Source organism: Neopelma chrysocephalum, unplaced genomic scaffold (assembly GCF_003984885.1).
Source record: "Neopelma chrysocephalum unplaced genomic scaffold, ASM398488v2 Primary Assembly neopelma1_165, whole genome shotgun sequence".
NCBI classification, from domain to species: domain Eukaryota; kingdom Metazoa; phylum Chordata; class Aves; order Passeriformes; family Pipridae; genus Neopelma; species Neopelma chrysocephalum.
The window spans coordinates 364,769-379,837 of record NW_020897827.1 but is presented as its reverse complement, the minus strand read 5'-3'; the positions used below and the strand labels follow the sequence as shown (position 1 = coordinate 379,837).

Below are 15,069 nucleotides of genomic sequence, written 5' to 3'. Positions count from 1 at the left end.
CACCACCGCGGCCACTGCTGCCACCACAATCACTGGAGTCACCAGTGGAGACACTGCTGCCACCTCCCAGCTTCATCCCTTTCCCTGCTCCTGCACTCCCAAACGTGGCCCTTTGGAGCTTCACCGCCCTGTTGTCCATCCCCAGGTGGATGGAGCCGGCTCGGGGGGCTGCACTGCACTGCACCCCCTCCCTGTGCAAGGGTTGGGGACAGCGAGCACCTCAGGGTCCCCAGCCGGTGTCACCGGGGGTGTTGTCCCCACCCACGGGGCGCTGCCGTCCCGAGGTGGTGCTGAAGCTGCCCTGGCTCTGCAGCCGGGCTGAGGATGTGGTGGCCTGGGCTGGTGGCCGTGCCATGGGGACGGGGTTGCCCAGAGTGATGAGGTGGCCTGAGGTGGTGGCCGAGCCACACAATGTCCTGCAGCAGTGAGGTGACCTGGGGCTGTGTCCCCACCGTGAGGATGCAGTGGCCAAGACCAGGGATGTCCTCTGACCCTCCATGTGAGACGAGTGCCCTGATGCAACCAGGGTATGTCTGTCCCACCCCCCGTGTCCCCGCCACGGCCACCCCGTCCCCACGCAGAGCCCCTTGCCCACCCGGGCCACCCCGTCCCCGCGCCGGCGGTGACTCACGCAGCCCGTGACCTCGCCGCGGCGTATTTTTAGGCGCTTGTTAAAAAGAAAGATAACGAGGAGCGGGGGGATGGTGGGGGGAGACGATAACGATGGAGAAAAGAACCGGGAAAGCAGCTGGTGACATGATGGTGACAGCTTTGAGGGGGGGACACGATGGTGGCAGTGCCCCCACCCCAAAATACTGTCCCCTCCCCCCTCGTCTCGTTATGCCCCCAGGAATAATCGCCTCCTTAAAGGCAGCTAATTGATTTGTGCTCGCTGATTAAAGCCTCTGCGGGAGCTCGGGGACACGCGGGGGCGATCGATGGCTGCCGAGCGTCCCCTTGGTCCCCCCTCTTTTGGGGGGAGTGGTCTGTCCCCCGTGCGTCCCCTGGGGTTTGGGGACATTGCACAGGTGTGGCAGTGGAAGAGGGGATGCACCCCCAGTGTTGTTTTTTGGGGGTGGGGCGGGACGATGACCCCACGGACCTCATAGGTACCATTAGGGTTGAAGCCACCTCGGTGTTGTCACCCGAGGCCACAGCGGGCGGCACTGGGAGTGGCCCCCGGGCTGCTCTCCGCCCGTGTGTCCGTGTCCCCCCCGCCTTCCCTGCGTCCTTCGCTCACCCCCGGCGCTGGCGGCGCCTGTCACTTGCCATCGCGTCCCGCTGTCCCCGCCGAGGCTGATGGAGATGGCAGGCGACGGAGCGGGCGCAGCAGCGTGTCCCCATGTCATGAGCCCGCCGGGGCTCAGCCCCCCGGGGGGCCCGGCCACCCCCGCGGTGGCACCCGCGGCTGCCCCGTTGTCACCGTGGCCTTTGCCACCAGCGGTGACGCCCCAGCCCACGGACCCCGCGGGTGACCGCGATGGATGCTCGGGCCACGTGGGTGTCACCCGGGCTGTCCAAAAGCGTGGGACTTCTCTAGAGCGCGGAGGGAGGGGAAACTGAGGCAGGGAGGTGGGATGGGCCCTGGCTGTGCCGTGGGGACCGTCCCCCGTGGGTGTCCCTTTGTGGGGTTAGGGTTAGGGTGAGGTGACGGGTCCCAGGGGTGTCCCCAGCTTGGGGTGCTCGGGGCTGGGGGTGGCATCTCGTGGGGACAGGGGACAGAGGCCCGGGGTGACCCAGGGGTCCCGAGCGCTTGGTGGGGGCGTCAGGGTGGCACCCGGGGTCCATCCACCCCCCTGCCTCAGTTTCCCTTCCCACGGAGCACCGGTGGTCGCGGGTGGGCGTGGCAGGGGCGTGTCCAGGGCGTGGTTATCACCGACCACGGCCGTGTCCGGGGATGGATGGGCGTGTCCATGGCCGGGTGGGCGTTTCCCGGTCGGGGTGGGCGTGTCCCGAGCGGCTCGGGGCGCACCGGAGCCAGCGGAGCTCACGGAGCCGCCGCCACCGCCCCGAGACCCCCCCGCCGCCGCCGCCCTGCTCCCCCCCGCCGGCACCATTCCCTCCCCCGGGCGCCAGCGCGCCCCGGCCGGGCGGCGGCTCAGCCTGGGCCGCAAAACTTTGCTGGCGGCCGCGGCGGGGGTGGTGATGGTGCTGGTGCTGGTGGTGCTCATCCCGGTGCTGGTGAGCTCCGCCGGGGCCGACGGCCGCTACGAGATGCTGGGCACCTGCCGGATGGTCTGCGAGCCCTACGGCCCCGCCGCCCCCCCGCAGCCCGCCGAGCGCGGCCCCCTCCCGCCGCCCTCCACGCTGGTGCAAGGTCCGCAAGGAAAACCGGGCAGACCGGGGAAACCGGGACCGCCGGGACCGCCCGGAGAACCGGGGCCGCCGGGGCCGGTGGGGGCGCGGGGGGAAGCGGGAAGACCGGGACCGCCGGGATTGCCGGGGCCGGGGGCTACGGGCGCGGTGAGCGCGGCCACCTACAGCACAGTGCCGAGGGTCGCCTTCTACGCCGGGCTCAAGAACCCCCACGAGGGCTACGAGGTGCTCAAGTTCGACGACGTGGTCACCAACCTGGGCAACAGCTACGACGCCGCCTCGGGCAAGTTCACCTGCGCCATCCCCGGCACCTACTTCTTCACCTACCACGTCCTCATGCGCGGCGGCGACGGCACCAGCATGTGGGCAGACCTCTGCAAGAACGGGCAGGTAAGGGCTGCCCATCCCGGCTCCCTCCGCGGGCACAGGAGCGGTGCTGCCCCCGCCAAGCACCGGAGAAGGGCTCTGGGTTCTTCCTCGGGGTGCCCCCTCCTTTTCCCGGCCCCAGCAATGCACCCTCCGGGTGCTCCATCCTCCTCCTGGCCCCAGGGATGCACCTCCAGGGTGCCACATCCTTCTCCCTTGTGCTGATGGTGGACTCTGGGCGCTTTCCTGGGGGATCCCACTCTTTTCCCAACCCCAGGGGTGCACCCAGTGAGTGCTCCATCCTTCTCCTGGCCCCAGGGACGAACCCTCAGGGTGCCACATCCTTCTCCCATGCTGTTGATGGGCTGTGTGCGCTTCCCTAGGGGCCCCATCCTTTTCCCAGCCCCAGGGATGCCTCCCCAGGGTGTCACATCCTTCTCCCAGCGGCAATGATGGGCTCTGGGTGCATCCCTGGGGTGCCACATCCTTCTCCCAGCCACAGACATGCACCCCTGGGGTGCTTCATCCTTCTCCCAGGGGTGAAGATGGGCTCTGGCTGCACCCTGGAGTGCCCTGTCCTTTTCCCAGGGATGTGCCCCAGGATGCTCTGTCCCTTTCCTGGAGGCAGTGATGGGCTCTGGGTGCATCTCCAGGGTGCCACATCCTTCTCCCGCCCATAGATATGTAACCCCTGGGGTCCCCCGTCCTTCTCCCGGGGACATGGAGGACTCTGGGTGCACCCCCGGGGTGCCCTGTCCTGCTCCCAGCCCTGGAGCTGCATCCTCAGCGTGCTCCATCCTTCTCCCAGCCCCGGAGATGCTCCCTCAGGATGTTCCATCCTTTTCCCAGTGATGGGCCCTGGGTGCACCCCCGGGGTGCCCTGTCCTGCTCCCTGCCCCAAAGGAGCACCCCTGGGGTGCCCCATCCTTCTCCCAGGGACAGTGATGTGCTCTGGGTGCCCACCCCAGAGAGCCCCATCCCCCTCCCATCCCCAAACACGCTCCCCCGGCTCCCTGTCCCTGTCCCAGCGCTGGGGACAGTCACCACCCACCCTGACATGTCCCCAAGGGTCCCTCAGTCCTTTCCTTGGCCCTAGAGATGTGCCCTGCTGTGCCTTGGGGTGCCTTAGGACACCCCCACAGCCCCCCCGGGGTGCCCTACCCCCCCCGGCCGTGCCTTTGTCCCCACGGGGGTCCCTGGTGGAGGGGGGGGGCAGGGACAATGTCTGTGGTGGCCTCGAGGGGGGCAGCGCCTGCCCCACTTTTGGGGAGCTTCATCCCCAGCCCAGAGCTGGTTCTGCTGCTGCTGTGCCAGGGGAGATGTCCCCACCCCTGGCCGGGCTGTGTGGGGACACCGGGGGGGGGGACACATCCTTCCATCCCCCCGACCCCATCCAGCTGAACCCCCCAATCCCAAGACTCAGCCGTGCCCCCCCCGCGTTTTCAGGTGCTCCTTTCCCATCTCATGTGCCCCCCCCGGCCACGATTCGAGGGACAAGACGCGGCTGTGACCCCCGAGCTGTCACCCGAGCTCCATTCTCTGGATGTCACCGCAGCCCGGCATCCTCGCCGGGATCCATCCCATCCCACCCCGCTCCCGCTTCCCACCGCTTCCCCCGGCATCACCCCCTGCGGTGCCTCCTTGTTCCGAGGATGTGGGACCCCGAATTAACCCAAAGCTGAGTTTTCACCCCAAAAAGCAGCCGGGGGGTGGCGGTAGGCAGGAGCCTTGTCACAGCCACTGTGCTTCACCCCTCGGCTCAGAGCCCTTCCCAGCGGGAGCAGGAGCTGCTCGGCAGCTTTTCTCCATGCAAACAGCTTAAATTTCCTTCTTTGGGGATTTTTTTGCCTTCTCCCACCCTCCAGCCTCAAATTTTGGGGTGTCCCAGCGCTGCTTGGCACTGCTGGCTCTTCCTCCCAAGCAGCATCTGTGTAACTCTGAACTGAGCACCCCAAAAACTCACCTCGACCCTTTTGCCTCCCCCAAAACGTATATGGGGACCACCCCAAACCTCCCCACCCCTCAGCTCTGGGGGATATCGATGTTCTTGGATAAATGTCCGGGAGCTGGGGAGCCCCTCGTCGAGAGGAGCCGCACTCGGGCGGGTGATGCAGCTTAATTAACCGCTTGTTAATTACTAACAGGGCATCACCGTGCTGATATCTATGACAAAGTTCCCCCCAAAAATGCCCCAAATAATTTTTAAAATGGGGTTAATTAGGGATTTGTTGCCAAAAAATCCCTGTCCCTGGCAAGCTGGGGGGAGCCTGGCGGGTAAGCGTTGATCCGGCACTTTTGGAGGGAGTCAGGACTTGGGGGGCCCCCCAAATTTCCTCTCGTGCTGCTGGTTTGGGGGCAGCCCATCACCCTCGTGTCAGGGCTGGAGTTAATGAGAGCCAGGGGAGCTGCTGCTGGTGGTTGATTAGCATTAATTATTATTTGTATTAGCCTGTAGCTGAGGCGAGGGGCAGCGGGAGGGGGGAGATGGATGGACAGACAGATGGATGGACAGGGGGGTGGCACTGGGTGGCTTTGGGGTCCCCATGGTGGAGCGAGGGCCGTCCATGGCTCAGGGAGGGTCACAGCCCCAGGGCACCCCAGTGGGGACAGTCCTGAAGGGCACACAGGGACCTGCCGGGCAGTCCTGGGGGCACCCATTGCCCTGCCTGGGGGGCCAGGGGGGCACCTGCTGCTGCACCCAAGGGCCCTGAGGGGCACCCACTGCCGTGCCCAGGGGGCCTGAGGGGGGGCACCCACTGCTGTGCCCAGGGGGCCTGAGGGGGGGCACCCACTGCTGTGCCCAGGGGTGCTGGGAGGGCATCCACCACCATTTCTGGGGGTTCTGGAGGGCTCCCAGGGCTGTGCCCAGGGATCCTGGGGGGCACCTGCTGCTGCATTTGGGCGTCTGGGGGGCACCTGCTGCCACACCTTCGGGGTCCTGGGCCATGGTGGCCATGGCACGTGGGGTACAAGGCATGCCCAAGGCCTCAGGTGTCACCGTGAGTGACTCGGCCTAGATATGGGAGCGCCCCACTGCCCCTCGTCACCCCCAGAAAGCCCTTGGGTGCAGCCCACCTCCTTGGGGACCACCCCAGGGTGTCCCCAGGGCCAGGAACACCCCCAGCCCTGTCACTGGGGTCAGGGGTAGCGGGCACAGCACAGTCGGGGCCGGGGCTGTGTCACCCCTGGGGCTCCCACCCCGCGGCTGAGCCACGGGGAAACTGAGGCACGGCGCAGGAGGAGGGGGGTGAGGCCATCGGGGGTGGGTGGCAGCCCCCCCCTCCTGTGCCAGCGCGGTGCCGGCAGCCCGGGCCCAGCGCTGCCATTTATCTTCCCTGGTTAGGGAAGGGCTGGCAGGCAAGCGGTGACGGGGCGGCTCCTTAACGAGGGAAGACGGATGGCACCGGGCGGCTCCGGCTGCCACGGGGGGGACCATGGCAAGAACCAAACCTGGCTTTTCCTGGTTCTCCTGCTTCTTCCCCCTCTCCTCTTCCTTGGGAGAAGCAGCGTCCCCTGGGGATTGCGGTGCTGTGACCGACGGAGATTCCCCGGGGACACTCGTGGTGGCGGGGAAGACACAGGGGGGCTTTGAACAGGGTGACAGTTCTGGTGGTGGCACGAGGCTGGGTGGGTGAGAGCAAATCCTATGGGATCCCCGGCTGGGCCATCAGTAGGTTCCAGAGTTAACAGCATCTGACCACACCATCGCTGCCCGTGGGCTCGGGTTGGTGCACCTGCATCCCCGAGGAGCAGCAGACCCCGGGACCCCTGTCAGGACTCCGTGGGCACAGCCCCCCCGTTCCCGCTGCTCCCGGACCCCGGTGCCTGCCCGCCCGGCGCGAGCCAATTAAGAGCCGATTCTGGTCGGTTGTAATTAGCGGCACCTTCTCCCGGCGCAGCGCTTCTGCATTTCACTCGGGATTTCACCAGCCGCCTTGTCACTGTCACCCAGCGCCGCGATCTCCCCGCGAGGCGCCGGCGGAGATTTGATTACCCAAAGAATTCTGCAGCGGCAGCGGGTCCAGCCGCGGAGCCGCTTCTCCAGGCGGTGACGGCTCCTCCGGCTCTGCCGGCACCTCCCGGCACATCCCGGCTCCCAGGAGAGCTCTGTGGGGGGAGCACCCCGCCCCGCAGCGGGTTGGGGTCCATGTGAGGGGGAGATCCGGGGGGGATTTGAGCTCAGCCCTTGCCACACGCTCGTGGTCCTTGTTCAGCTCGTGGGAAGCACCGGGGGATGTGTGGGATTCAGTGGGTTGGTTTGGGGCTGGGCTGGGAGATGGGAGTCCTGTGCCCCAGGCATGGTCCTGTATCCTAATCCAGAGATGGGGCCCTGCGTCTGAGCCATGGTCCTGTATCCAAATCCAAAGCTGGAGTCCTGTGTCTGAGTTGGGGTCCTTCATCCAAACCTGGCTCTGGGTTCCATGTTGGAGCTGTGGTCCCACACCTGAATTGGGAGCTGGGGTCCTGTGTCCTAGATGTGGTCCCACATCTGACTCTGGATCTGGGGCCCTGTCTCTGAGCTGGCGTCCTGCATCCAAATCCTGAGTCGGGGTCCTGTCTGTGTGCCATGGTCCCATGTCTGAGTCTGGAGCAATGGTCCCATGTCTGATCTGTGGTCCTGCATCCCAACCCAGATTCAGGGTCCCATGTCGGACCTGTGGTCCCACATCAGAACCCAGAGCTGTGATCCTGCATCCGATTCCAAGTGTCACAGCACCATGTCTGTGCCATGGTCCCCCACCCAAACACAGAGCTGTGGTCCCTTATCTGTGCCCGCCGGGTCAGGGAGAGGCTCTGGGGGATGCCCGGAGCAGCCTCACCCATGCGGGACTTGTTCACCCACGGGTGGGGATCCAGGCGGGTGCAACCCCCTGGCCGCGGGTGAGCTGGGACCGGGGGTGTCCCGCGGGCCCCGCGGGCCGGGGCGTGCCCTGAGCCGGTCCCGCGGTGTCCCCTGGGCAGGTCCGGGCCAGCGCCATCGCGCAGGATGCCGACCAGAACTACGACTACGCGAGTAACAGCGTCATCCTGCACCTCGACGCGGGGGACGAGGTGTTCATCAAGCTGGACGGGGGCAAAGCCCACGGCGGCAACCACAACAAGTACAGCACCTTCTCCGGCTTCATCATCTACTCGGACTGAGCCTGGACCCACGGCATCTCCCCTGGCACGCCCCTGACCCCTCAGATCCACAGCATCGCCCTCGGCACGCCCCTGACCCCCCAGCCCCACAGCATCCCTGTGCCGCGGTTCAGCCCCACGGCGTCCCTGTGCCGTGGTTCAGTTCCCTGCTGCCCCACAGCCCCCACGGCCTTCCCTCGCTCCCGCCCAGCCCCACAGCATCCCGCTGCCATGGTCCGGCCCCTGGATCCCCCCCCGCCCGGTGCTCTTGGCTTCCCACGGCACCCCAACCCCTCCTTTTCCCATTAAGTCACCCCGCGGCTGCCAATTGAGGGCTTGGGGCTGCAGAGGGTTTGGGAGGGTGGCAAAAAGGCTGGGGGACCCCCCGCGCTGCCCTACTGCACCGCCCCCCCCCGGCTGAGCCCCCCTTGCCCCCGGTGCCCCGTCCCCCTGTTCCCCCCCTCCCTGGGGCGGTGCCGGGGGTCTGGCGGGGGGGTCCCGATGTACAGACGTGCAGTGCCCACAGGCCCCGGGCTGGGGAGCTGCGCTGGGGGTGGGGGGAGCCGCCGGCCTGCCCCCCCCCCGGGGCGACAACATGGTAAAGCAGAGCTGTGACCTCTCCCCGTCTGCTGTCTGTGTCCCCGGTGTCCCCCACCTTGGGGACGGGGTCTTTCTGCCACCACCCCCCAGACCCCGCTTGGCTCATCCAAGCCCAGACAGGAGGGTCTCCCTGGCTCCAAGTGCTTGTGGCCCCTCTGCCACCTCCACTGGGGACACTGGGGGTGCCACCACTGCCATGTCCCTGTCCCCAGAGACTGGGTGGCCTCATGGAGGGGACACAGCATTGCCACTGTGAGGGGGGGACACGATCAGGCCACACAGAGGCACCGGGACCCTCGGGCACACATGCCCATCCCCACTGCCTCGGCGTGGGCAGGATGTGACCCAATTAGAGGTGACAGCGGGTGCCCGGGGCCAGCGGCTGTGTCCAGAGTGACCGTGGTGGGGTCAGAGGATGGGATCCCTGGGGACACGGGGGTTGGGGTGAGTGTCCCGCGGGTGTGTGTGGGTGTCCCCCAGGCGTGAGTGGAGGTGTGTGTGTGTCCCCAGGTGTGTGTGTGTGCTCCCAGGTATGGGTGTGTCCCCAGGTGTGTGTCCCCATGTCCCCCAGGTGTGTGCATGTCCCAGGCCTGTGTGTGTGTGTCCCCCCCAGGTGTGTGTGTCTCCAAGGGTGTATGTGTCCCCTAGGTGTATGTGTGTCCCCCAGGTGTGTGTGTGTCCCAGGTGTGTGTGTGTCCATGTCCCCCAGGTGTGTGCGTGTCCCAGGCCTGTGTGTGTGTGTCCTCTAGGTGTATGTGTGTCCCCCAGGTGTGTGTGTGTCCCCAGGTGTGTGTGTGTCCATGTCCCCCAGGTGTGTGTGTGTCCCCAGTTGTGTGTGTGTTCCCCAAACCCTGGCAGGTCCGGGTGCTGTTCCCCAGCACCGATCCCAGCTGCAGGCCGCAGCCCCGAGCAGAAGTGCCCCAGCCCCAGCCCGGGGGTCCCGGGACCTTCCCGGACCCTCCCGGACCCTCCCGGACCCCCGGGGCTCTGACCCGCCGCTGTGCCGGGAGCCGCCGGCAGGGGGCGCAGAAGGCCGTGAGACTACAGCTCCCATGGTGCTTCGCGAGGCCGCGGGGCTGCAGCTCCCATGAGGCACCGCGCGGCGCGGGCGGGGCGCGGCCAATGGGGAGTCGTTAGGCGGAGCGGGACCAATCAGGACGCGGGGCGGGGCTTCGCGGCCCGTTTAAAAGCGGCGGCGGGAGCAGAGGGGACGCAGTGTCTGAGAGAACGGGGTCTGGGGAGGGGCACCGTGGGGGAGAGTAAGAGCCTGTAAGTGCCTGAAATGTGTGTACGAGGGGCCGTGAGGGCACGGAGAGGGGGCAGGGCTCTGTGAGAAGGGCTTTGAAGGAGTAAAGGAGTTGCAGAACCCTCCGAGAGGGCCTTTGGGGGTCCACGGGTGGGGTGCAGGGCCATAGGGGAGGCTGTGGGTTAAGGGGCTGCCCGGGAGATGCACAAGGGAGTCTTGGGTTATTGAAGTGCCTTGCAGGAATCATCGCACACTGAACACTGTCTCCAGCATGTGACATGGGCCAGGACTGGAAGTTCAGGAAACTTCTGTGTCTCCCATCCCGGAGCTGCTCCAACAGTCCCACTTCCATCCCCCAGGCTGGCACTGCTGGGACCGAAGCCCCTTTGCCGTGGTGGCTCCAGTGACCTGAGGGGGCCCTGTTTGGCTCCACACACCCCACTCTCACAGTCAGACCAGGTTCCTCATCAGCTCGGCCCCAGGTTTCCTTTAAGGAACCAGAGGGTAGAGCCCACCCTCAGCACGCTGGCAGGTGACACGGCAGAAGGATGGGGACATGCAGGGTCACCTGGAAAAGCTTGAGAAGTGGGACCACAGGAACTTGACGAAGTTCACCAAGACCAAGTGGACGGTGCTGCACTTGGGTTGGGGCAATCCCAGGCATCAGCACAGATTGGGAGAAGGGCTGAGAGCAGCCTTGCAGAGAAGAACTTTGGGGGTTTTGGTGGAGGAAATGCTGGACATGAGCCAACAGCGAGCGCTGGCAGCACTGAAGGCCAAATGCATCCTTGGGGTGCATCAAAAGAGGGGCGGCCAGGGGGGTGAGGGAGGGGATGGTCGTCCTCTACTCTGGGGGGTTGGGATGAGATCATCTTTAGGGTCCCGTCCAACCCAAGCCATTCCGTGACCCTGTGATTCCATAAGATGGCAGCAGTTCCATTGTTCCCGTGACAGTGTTCCAGAGCTGCTGAGGGCAGGAAAGTTCCAGAGCAGGTGTCACAGAGGCCAGGCTGTCCCAGGACAGGAGGGTCGCTCCCAGCACATCCCTGGCTGGGCTGGATGAGTTCTGCTGGGGCAGAGCTGGCCCGGAGCGATGTGGCCGAGCCTGCTGGGAGCCACCATCCTCCTCTGCCTGGTCGGTGTCCTCCAGGCCTTTGCCATCGAGAAGAAAGGGGATGTGTTCAAGAAGATGGTGTGTCCCGCCTTCCTGATGTTCGAGAACGTCGCCTACTTGGCGGACATGACCTTCGAGCTGCCCTGCAAGTGCAAGCCCGAGGAGGTCTCTTCCGTCGTCTGGTACTTCCGGAAGAACCTGCGCGGCCGCGAGACCACGGTGCTGACGGACTTCAACGGCACCGTGGTGCTGGACTCGAGCCACGTCCGCGCGGGCAGCGACCTGCTGAAGCGCTTCAGCATCCGCATGTTCAGCCTCATCGTGTTCCGGGCCCAGGTGAGGGATTCCGGGCACTACCTGTGCGGCTCCAAGGAAGGGCACTTCTTCTACGGCTACGACGTGGACGTTCAGCCCATGGGGCGCATCACGGTGGCCTTCCTGGACAGCGGCCAGCACGTGCAGGACGACTACGTGGCGGAGCGGTTCAGCCTCTTCACCACCTTCTGGGACTGGAGCAGCTGCGACCGCTGCGGGGTGCGGGGGGAGCAGCAGCGCATCGGGCTGTGCTATGTGCAGAGCGCCCAGCTCAGCCCCCGCTACCGCACCTCGCTGCCCAACGTCACCTCCTGCGGCTCCCGAGCCGTGCCCGTGAGCTTCCCGCCCCTCCTGCACCTCCGCAGCCCCGAGGTGGCCGTCCGGAGCTGCCTGGCACCGTGCCGGCCCAAGGAGGAGCCCGAGGAGGGCGTCCAGTCCATCTCCAACATCGTCTACAAGTTTGGGGAGAAGCCCGATGCGCCCCGTGTCCCCATCCAGTACCACAGCCAGCCCTCCCGCACCGACCTGGTGATCGCGTGCCCGGGGGCCCGCCCGGAGCACACCGTGGGCTGGGACAAGGACTCGATCCGGCTCTACCGCTCCCAGTACCTCGTGGGCGTTGAGAAGGGCATGAGGGTCTTCATCGACCACGGGAACCACCTGCACATCCTGCGGGTGCGCAGGAGAGACAGGGGCACCTACTTCTGCTGGAGGGACGGTGAGATGGTGGCGGGATTCCGGCTCAGCGTCACCTTCCCGGCCCAGCGCCGGCGCAGCCCCGGCGACCCCGAGTCCATCTTCGTCATGAGGGCCGTGGGCATCGGCTTCGCCGTCATCACCGGCATCTTCTTCCTCGCCCACCTGGGCCGCTGCTGCTGGTGGGCGCTCAGGAAACCGGCCGGGTTGTAGCGTCTCCCCTGCAGGGCACTTGGATGCCTCGGATCATCCTCCTGTTGGAAATCTCCAGTGTTCTGACCGTTTTTTCTTTGCTTTTGACTTTTCAAAGGAAAAATATTTTTCAAATTCACCTGGTGATTAAATGTCTCTGGTTCTGGGGCTGTTCTGAACTCGCCCAACTCAGCACAGAGTTGGGAGTTGATGTTTGAGGCAGAGCTTAAAGGACACAGAGGCAGCACAGACCCCTCTCCCAGGCTGGGGCAGGGCAGCTCCTCAGCCTGCTCCAGGCTCCAGGGCCCCCCCAGGGAGCCCGGGGGGCTGCAGGGGACACAATCTGCACTCATGAGGATGAGCCAAACACTCGGTGATGACACAGGGAGCAAAGCCAGGGAAGGGATGTGGCAGGAAGGGACAGAGCTACAGGAAACAATCAGCACCTCCCACACTTGGTGAAGGAGTGGGGTACGGCTGTTTGGGTCCCTGAAGGGCAACACACCCACCCAGAGCACCGATGTGACCCCAAAAGGGCCCCCGCATGGAGGCAGCCCCAGCCCCAACTCTCCCTGAGGACTTTGCCCCCAAACTCAGCCCCCAGACGTGACCTTGCAGAACCCCCAGGGAGGCACCAGCTGAGCCCTGGCTGCCGAGCCCAGGGCTGGTGCAGGCCAGGAGGGACATGGCCACCAACCTGGCAGCTCTGCTCCCTGCCTTCCCTTCTGAATCCCTAAAAATCTCCCAGTAGAACCAAACGTGCATCCCCCATCAGGCTATAACACCCCCAGCCCCCCAGGAACCCCCCCTGCATGGACTGGAGCTGTCACACAGGTGCTGGAAGCTGGGAACTGCTCCTGTATCCACAGCAGCACGTGGTTTGTTTGTTGGGAGGCAGAGCCAGCAGCAGGAAGGGCAGGTTTCCAGCACAGCTCAGGGATTTGTGGCAGGCAGGAATCCAGCACCTCCCGGTGAGCAGCTGGGAGCTGCTGGAAAAGCATCCAGGCACCTGGACTGCTCCCTGCAAACAGCACCAGGTTCAGGCTGGAGTGACAGCCAGAGCCTCTGTCTGCCCAGTGAGAGCCCTGCTGGGGTTGAAATCCACTGGCAGGTTTGCACCAGGAACAGGGAAGCACATGGACAGAGCCCCTGGGGAGCACAATTCCCAGCTCAGTGCCGAGGGGGCAGCCCTGGCACTGGGGCCAAGGCATCCAGCAGATCCATGTGGCATCCTGGGGTCACATCAGCTGCCAGTCTGGAGCTGTGTAGGGATGTCACACCCCCTGTGTCCCCAGGACACGCAGCCACTCTCAGTGCTGGTGCAGGCACAGCACAGGCTCAGGCTGTGTGGTTTTGGGGTGCTGTTGTGTTCCCCCATCCCCCACAGCTGACTGGGGGCTTCCAAAGTAAATCCAAGGCTCCACTGAGCCCACCCAGCCCAGGAGCAGATGGGGCAGGAGCTCCTGCAAGGATCAGAGGTGAGTGCCAGGACTTACCAGAGCAGCTGTAGCCAGCGAGGAGGGTGTCCAGTGGTGGGAGCTGGGGTGGGGGCATGGAGCTGCTGGAGGACATGGCTTCAGATCCCATTTTCTGTGTCCTCATGGACTCTGGGGGGGTTGGTTCAGCTGGGGGTGCAGGGTGGAGAGGGAGCCCCAGGCTGGGTGAGGCCTGCTCTGATTCCCTCACTGTGCCAGTGACCCCTTAGAACCCCGTGAACCCCCTTTGGGCACCCACAGCCGCCCCTAGGACAGCACTGTCCCCTTTGTGCCCTCTTAGCCCCTCTCACGACCTGACACCCCCTTAAGCCACAGCCTCCCCTATTGCCCTGTACCCCCTTTTGGCCCCTAAAGCCCCTCTTACAGCCCTACAACCTCTTTGGGCCTCCCCAGCCCCCTCCCACAGCCCTGCTCCCCTCTTTGGGCTCCCACAGCAGCTCCCGTGGGAGGAGCTGGGGTTCAGGAGCAGCTCCCAGCTGCTGGAAAAGGTGACCACGGGTGGGAGGAGCAGCACTGGGATGTGGGACAGCTCCGGGTGTGCGCTGTCCCACGGGAACCGGGGTCACCGGCTCCTCCTGCCCCTTCCCCGCCTGGCAGCGGCTCATCTCACCTTTGTCTTCTTCAGCCTGGAAGCTTCTCATTAACACTCGCAGCCCGCTCGCAGTTCGTTTGTCTCATTAAGGGGGGGCCGGAGAGGAGGAGGAGGAGGGGGGAGAGCCCAGCTCTGCCTCCCGCGGCCGCCGGCACCGGCAGCTTCCCGTGCTTTGATCCCGCTGCGTGGGAGCCGGGAGAGGATCGATCCCTGGGGAGCAGCGGGTGCTCACACAGGACCCCAAAGCCCCCGCTCTGCCTCCCCCACCCCGCGAGGGATGGAGGTCCCCTGTCACCAGGGCTGTCACACAGCACGTGTCCCCAGGGATGCCACTGTTCTGGCTGGGGACACCAAACGCCACTATGGGGTGTGTAGGTGCCCCCAAACCGGCGTTTCTGAGGACAAACCCCTGCCTGTCGCTGGTGACACCGGCCCAGGACAGCTGGGGGGACACGGGACAAGGAGCTTCTGGGCATTAAAGGGGGATGTGGGAGCTGCCCCAGTCCCACCAGTCTCGTCTCCAGTGGCTCTGGGTCCTCCCAGATTGCGCCCGCAGGGACACGGTCGTTGCCGCAGCTCTCCTCACTGGCCACTGTCGGTGGCCCGGCGATGGTGGCTCCGGTCCGGCCACATGTCCCCGTCCCGCAGAGGGCAGGAGCTTTTCCCGGCCATCGGCTGCCACCTGCTGCCAGCAGCAAGGCCGATCCCCATCCCTGTCCCCATCCCTGTCCCTGTTCCCATCCCTACAGCAGCATCCCAGGGACCCCCCTGCCCCGCAGCTTCACCCCAGCTGCCTCTTGGGGCACCCACCCCGCCGCCACCACGCCTCGCTGGTGGCCCCAAAACACCCCCATCCCCTGCACGGGCTGTCCCCAAAGCCCATCCACGTCCCAGTTTGTGACCAGGACGCCGTGGCTGGGAGGGGACAGGGCTGGTGGTGGCGCCGTGCCCGTCCTGGATCCATCCCACCGTGTTTCCCGGCAGTGCCGTGCCCGTCCTGGATCCATCCCGCCGT

At 65.6% G+C, this 15,069-nt stretch overlaps 2 protein-coding genes across 5 annotated transcripts; both read left to right on the top strand.

Annotated features, from left to right (window-relative positions):
- The first annotated feature begins 1,950 nt into the window (after positions 1-1,950).
- On the top strand, positions 1,951-7,940 carry C1QL1 (complement C1q like 1). Of its 4 annotated transcripts, XR_003537101.1 has the most exons (3): positions 1,951-2,706; positions 6,184-6,309; positions 7,645-7,758. XR_003537101.1 is itself a non-coding variant. In XM_027701670.1 (2 exons), exons 1-2 carry the CDS (start codon positions 2,146-2,148, stop codon positions 6,214-6,216), a joined length of 594 nt encoding a protein of 197 aa, XP_027557471.1. In that variant the 5' UTR covers positions 1,951-2,145; the 3' UTR covers positions 6,217-6,791. The 4 variants fall into 4 exon arrangements, 3 of the variants coding, with proteins under 3 accessions (XP_027557471.1, XP_027557469.1, XP_027557470.1); XM_027701670.1 differs by lacking the exon at positions 7,645-7,758 and having other exon boundaries at positions 6,184-6,791; XM_027701668.1 differs by lacking the exons at positions 6,184-6,309; positions 7,645-7,758 and adding an exon at positions 4,129-4,883.
- Positions 7,941-10,602: 2,662 nt separating this feature from the next.
- Positions 10,603-12,118, top strand: FAM187A (family with sequence similarity 187 member A). Its single transcript, XM_027701667.1, has one exon. It carries the CDS (start codon positions 10,743-10,745, stop codon positions 11,985-11,987), a length of 1,245 nt encoding a protein of 414 aa, XP_027557468.1. The 5' UTR covers positions 10,603-10,742; the 3' UTR covers positions 11,988-12,118.
- Positions 12,119-15,069: the final 2,951 nt, after the last annotated feature.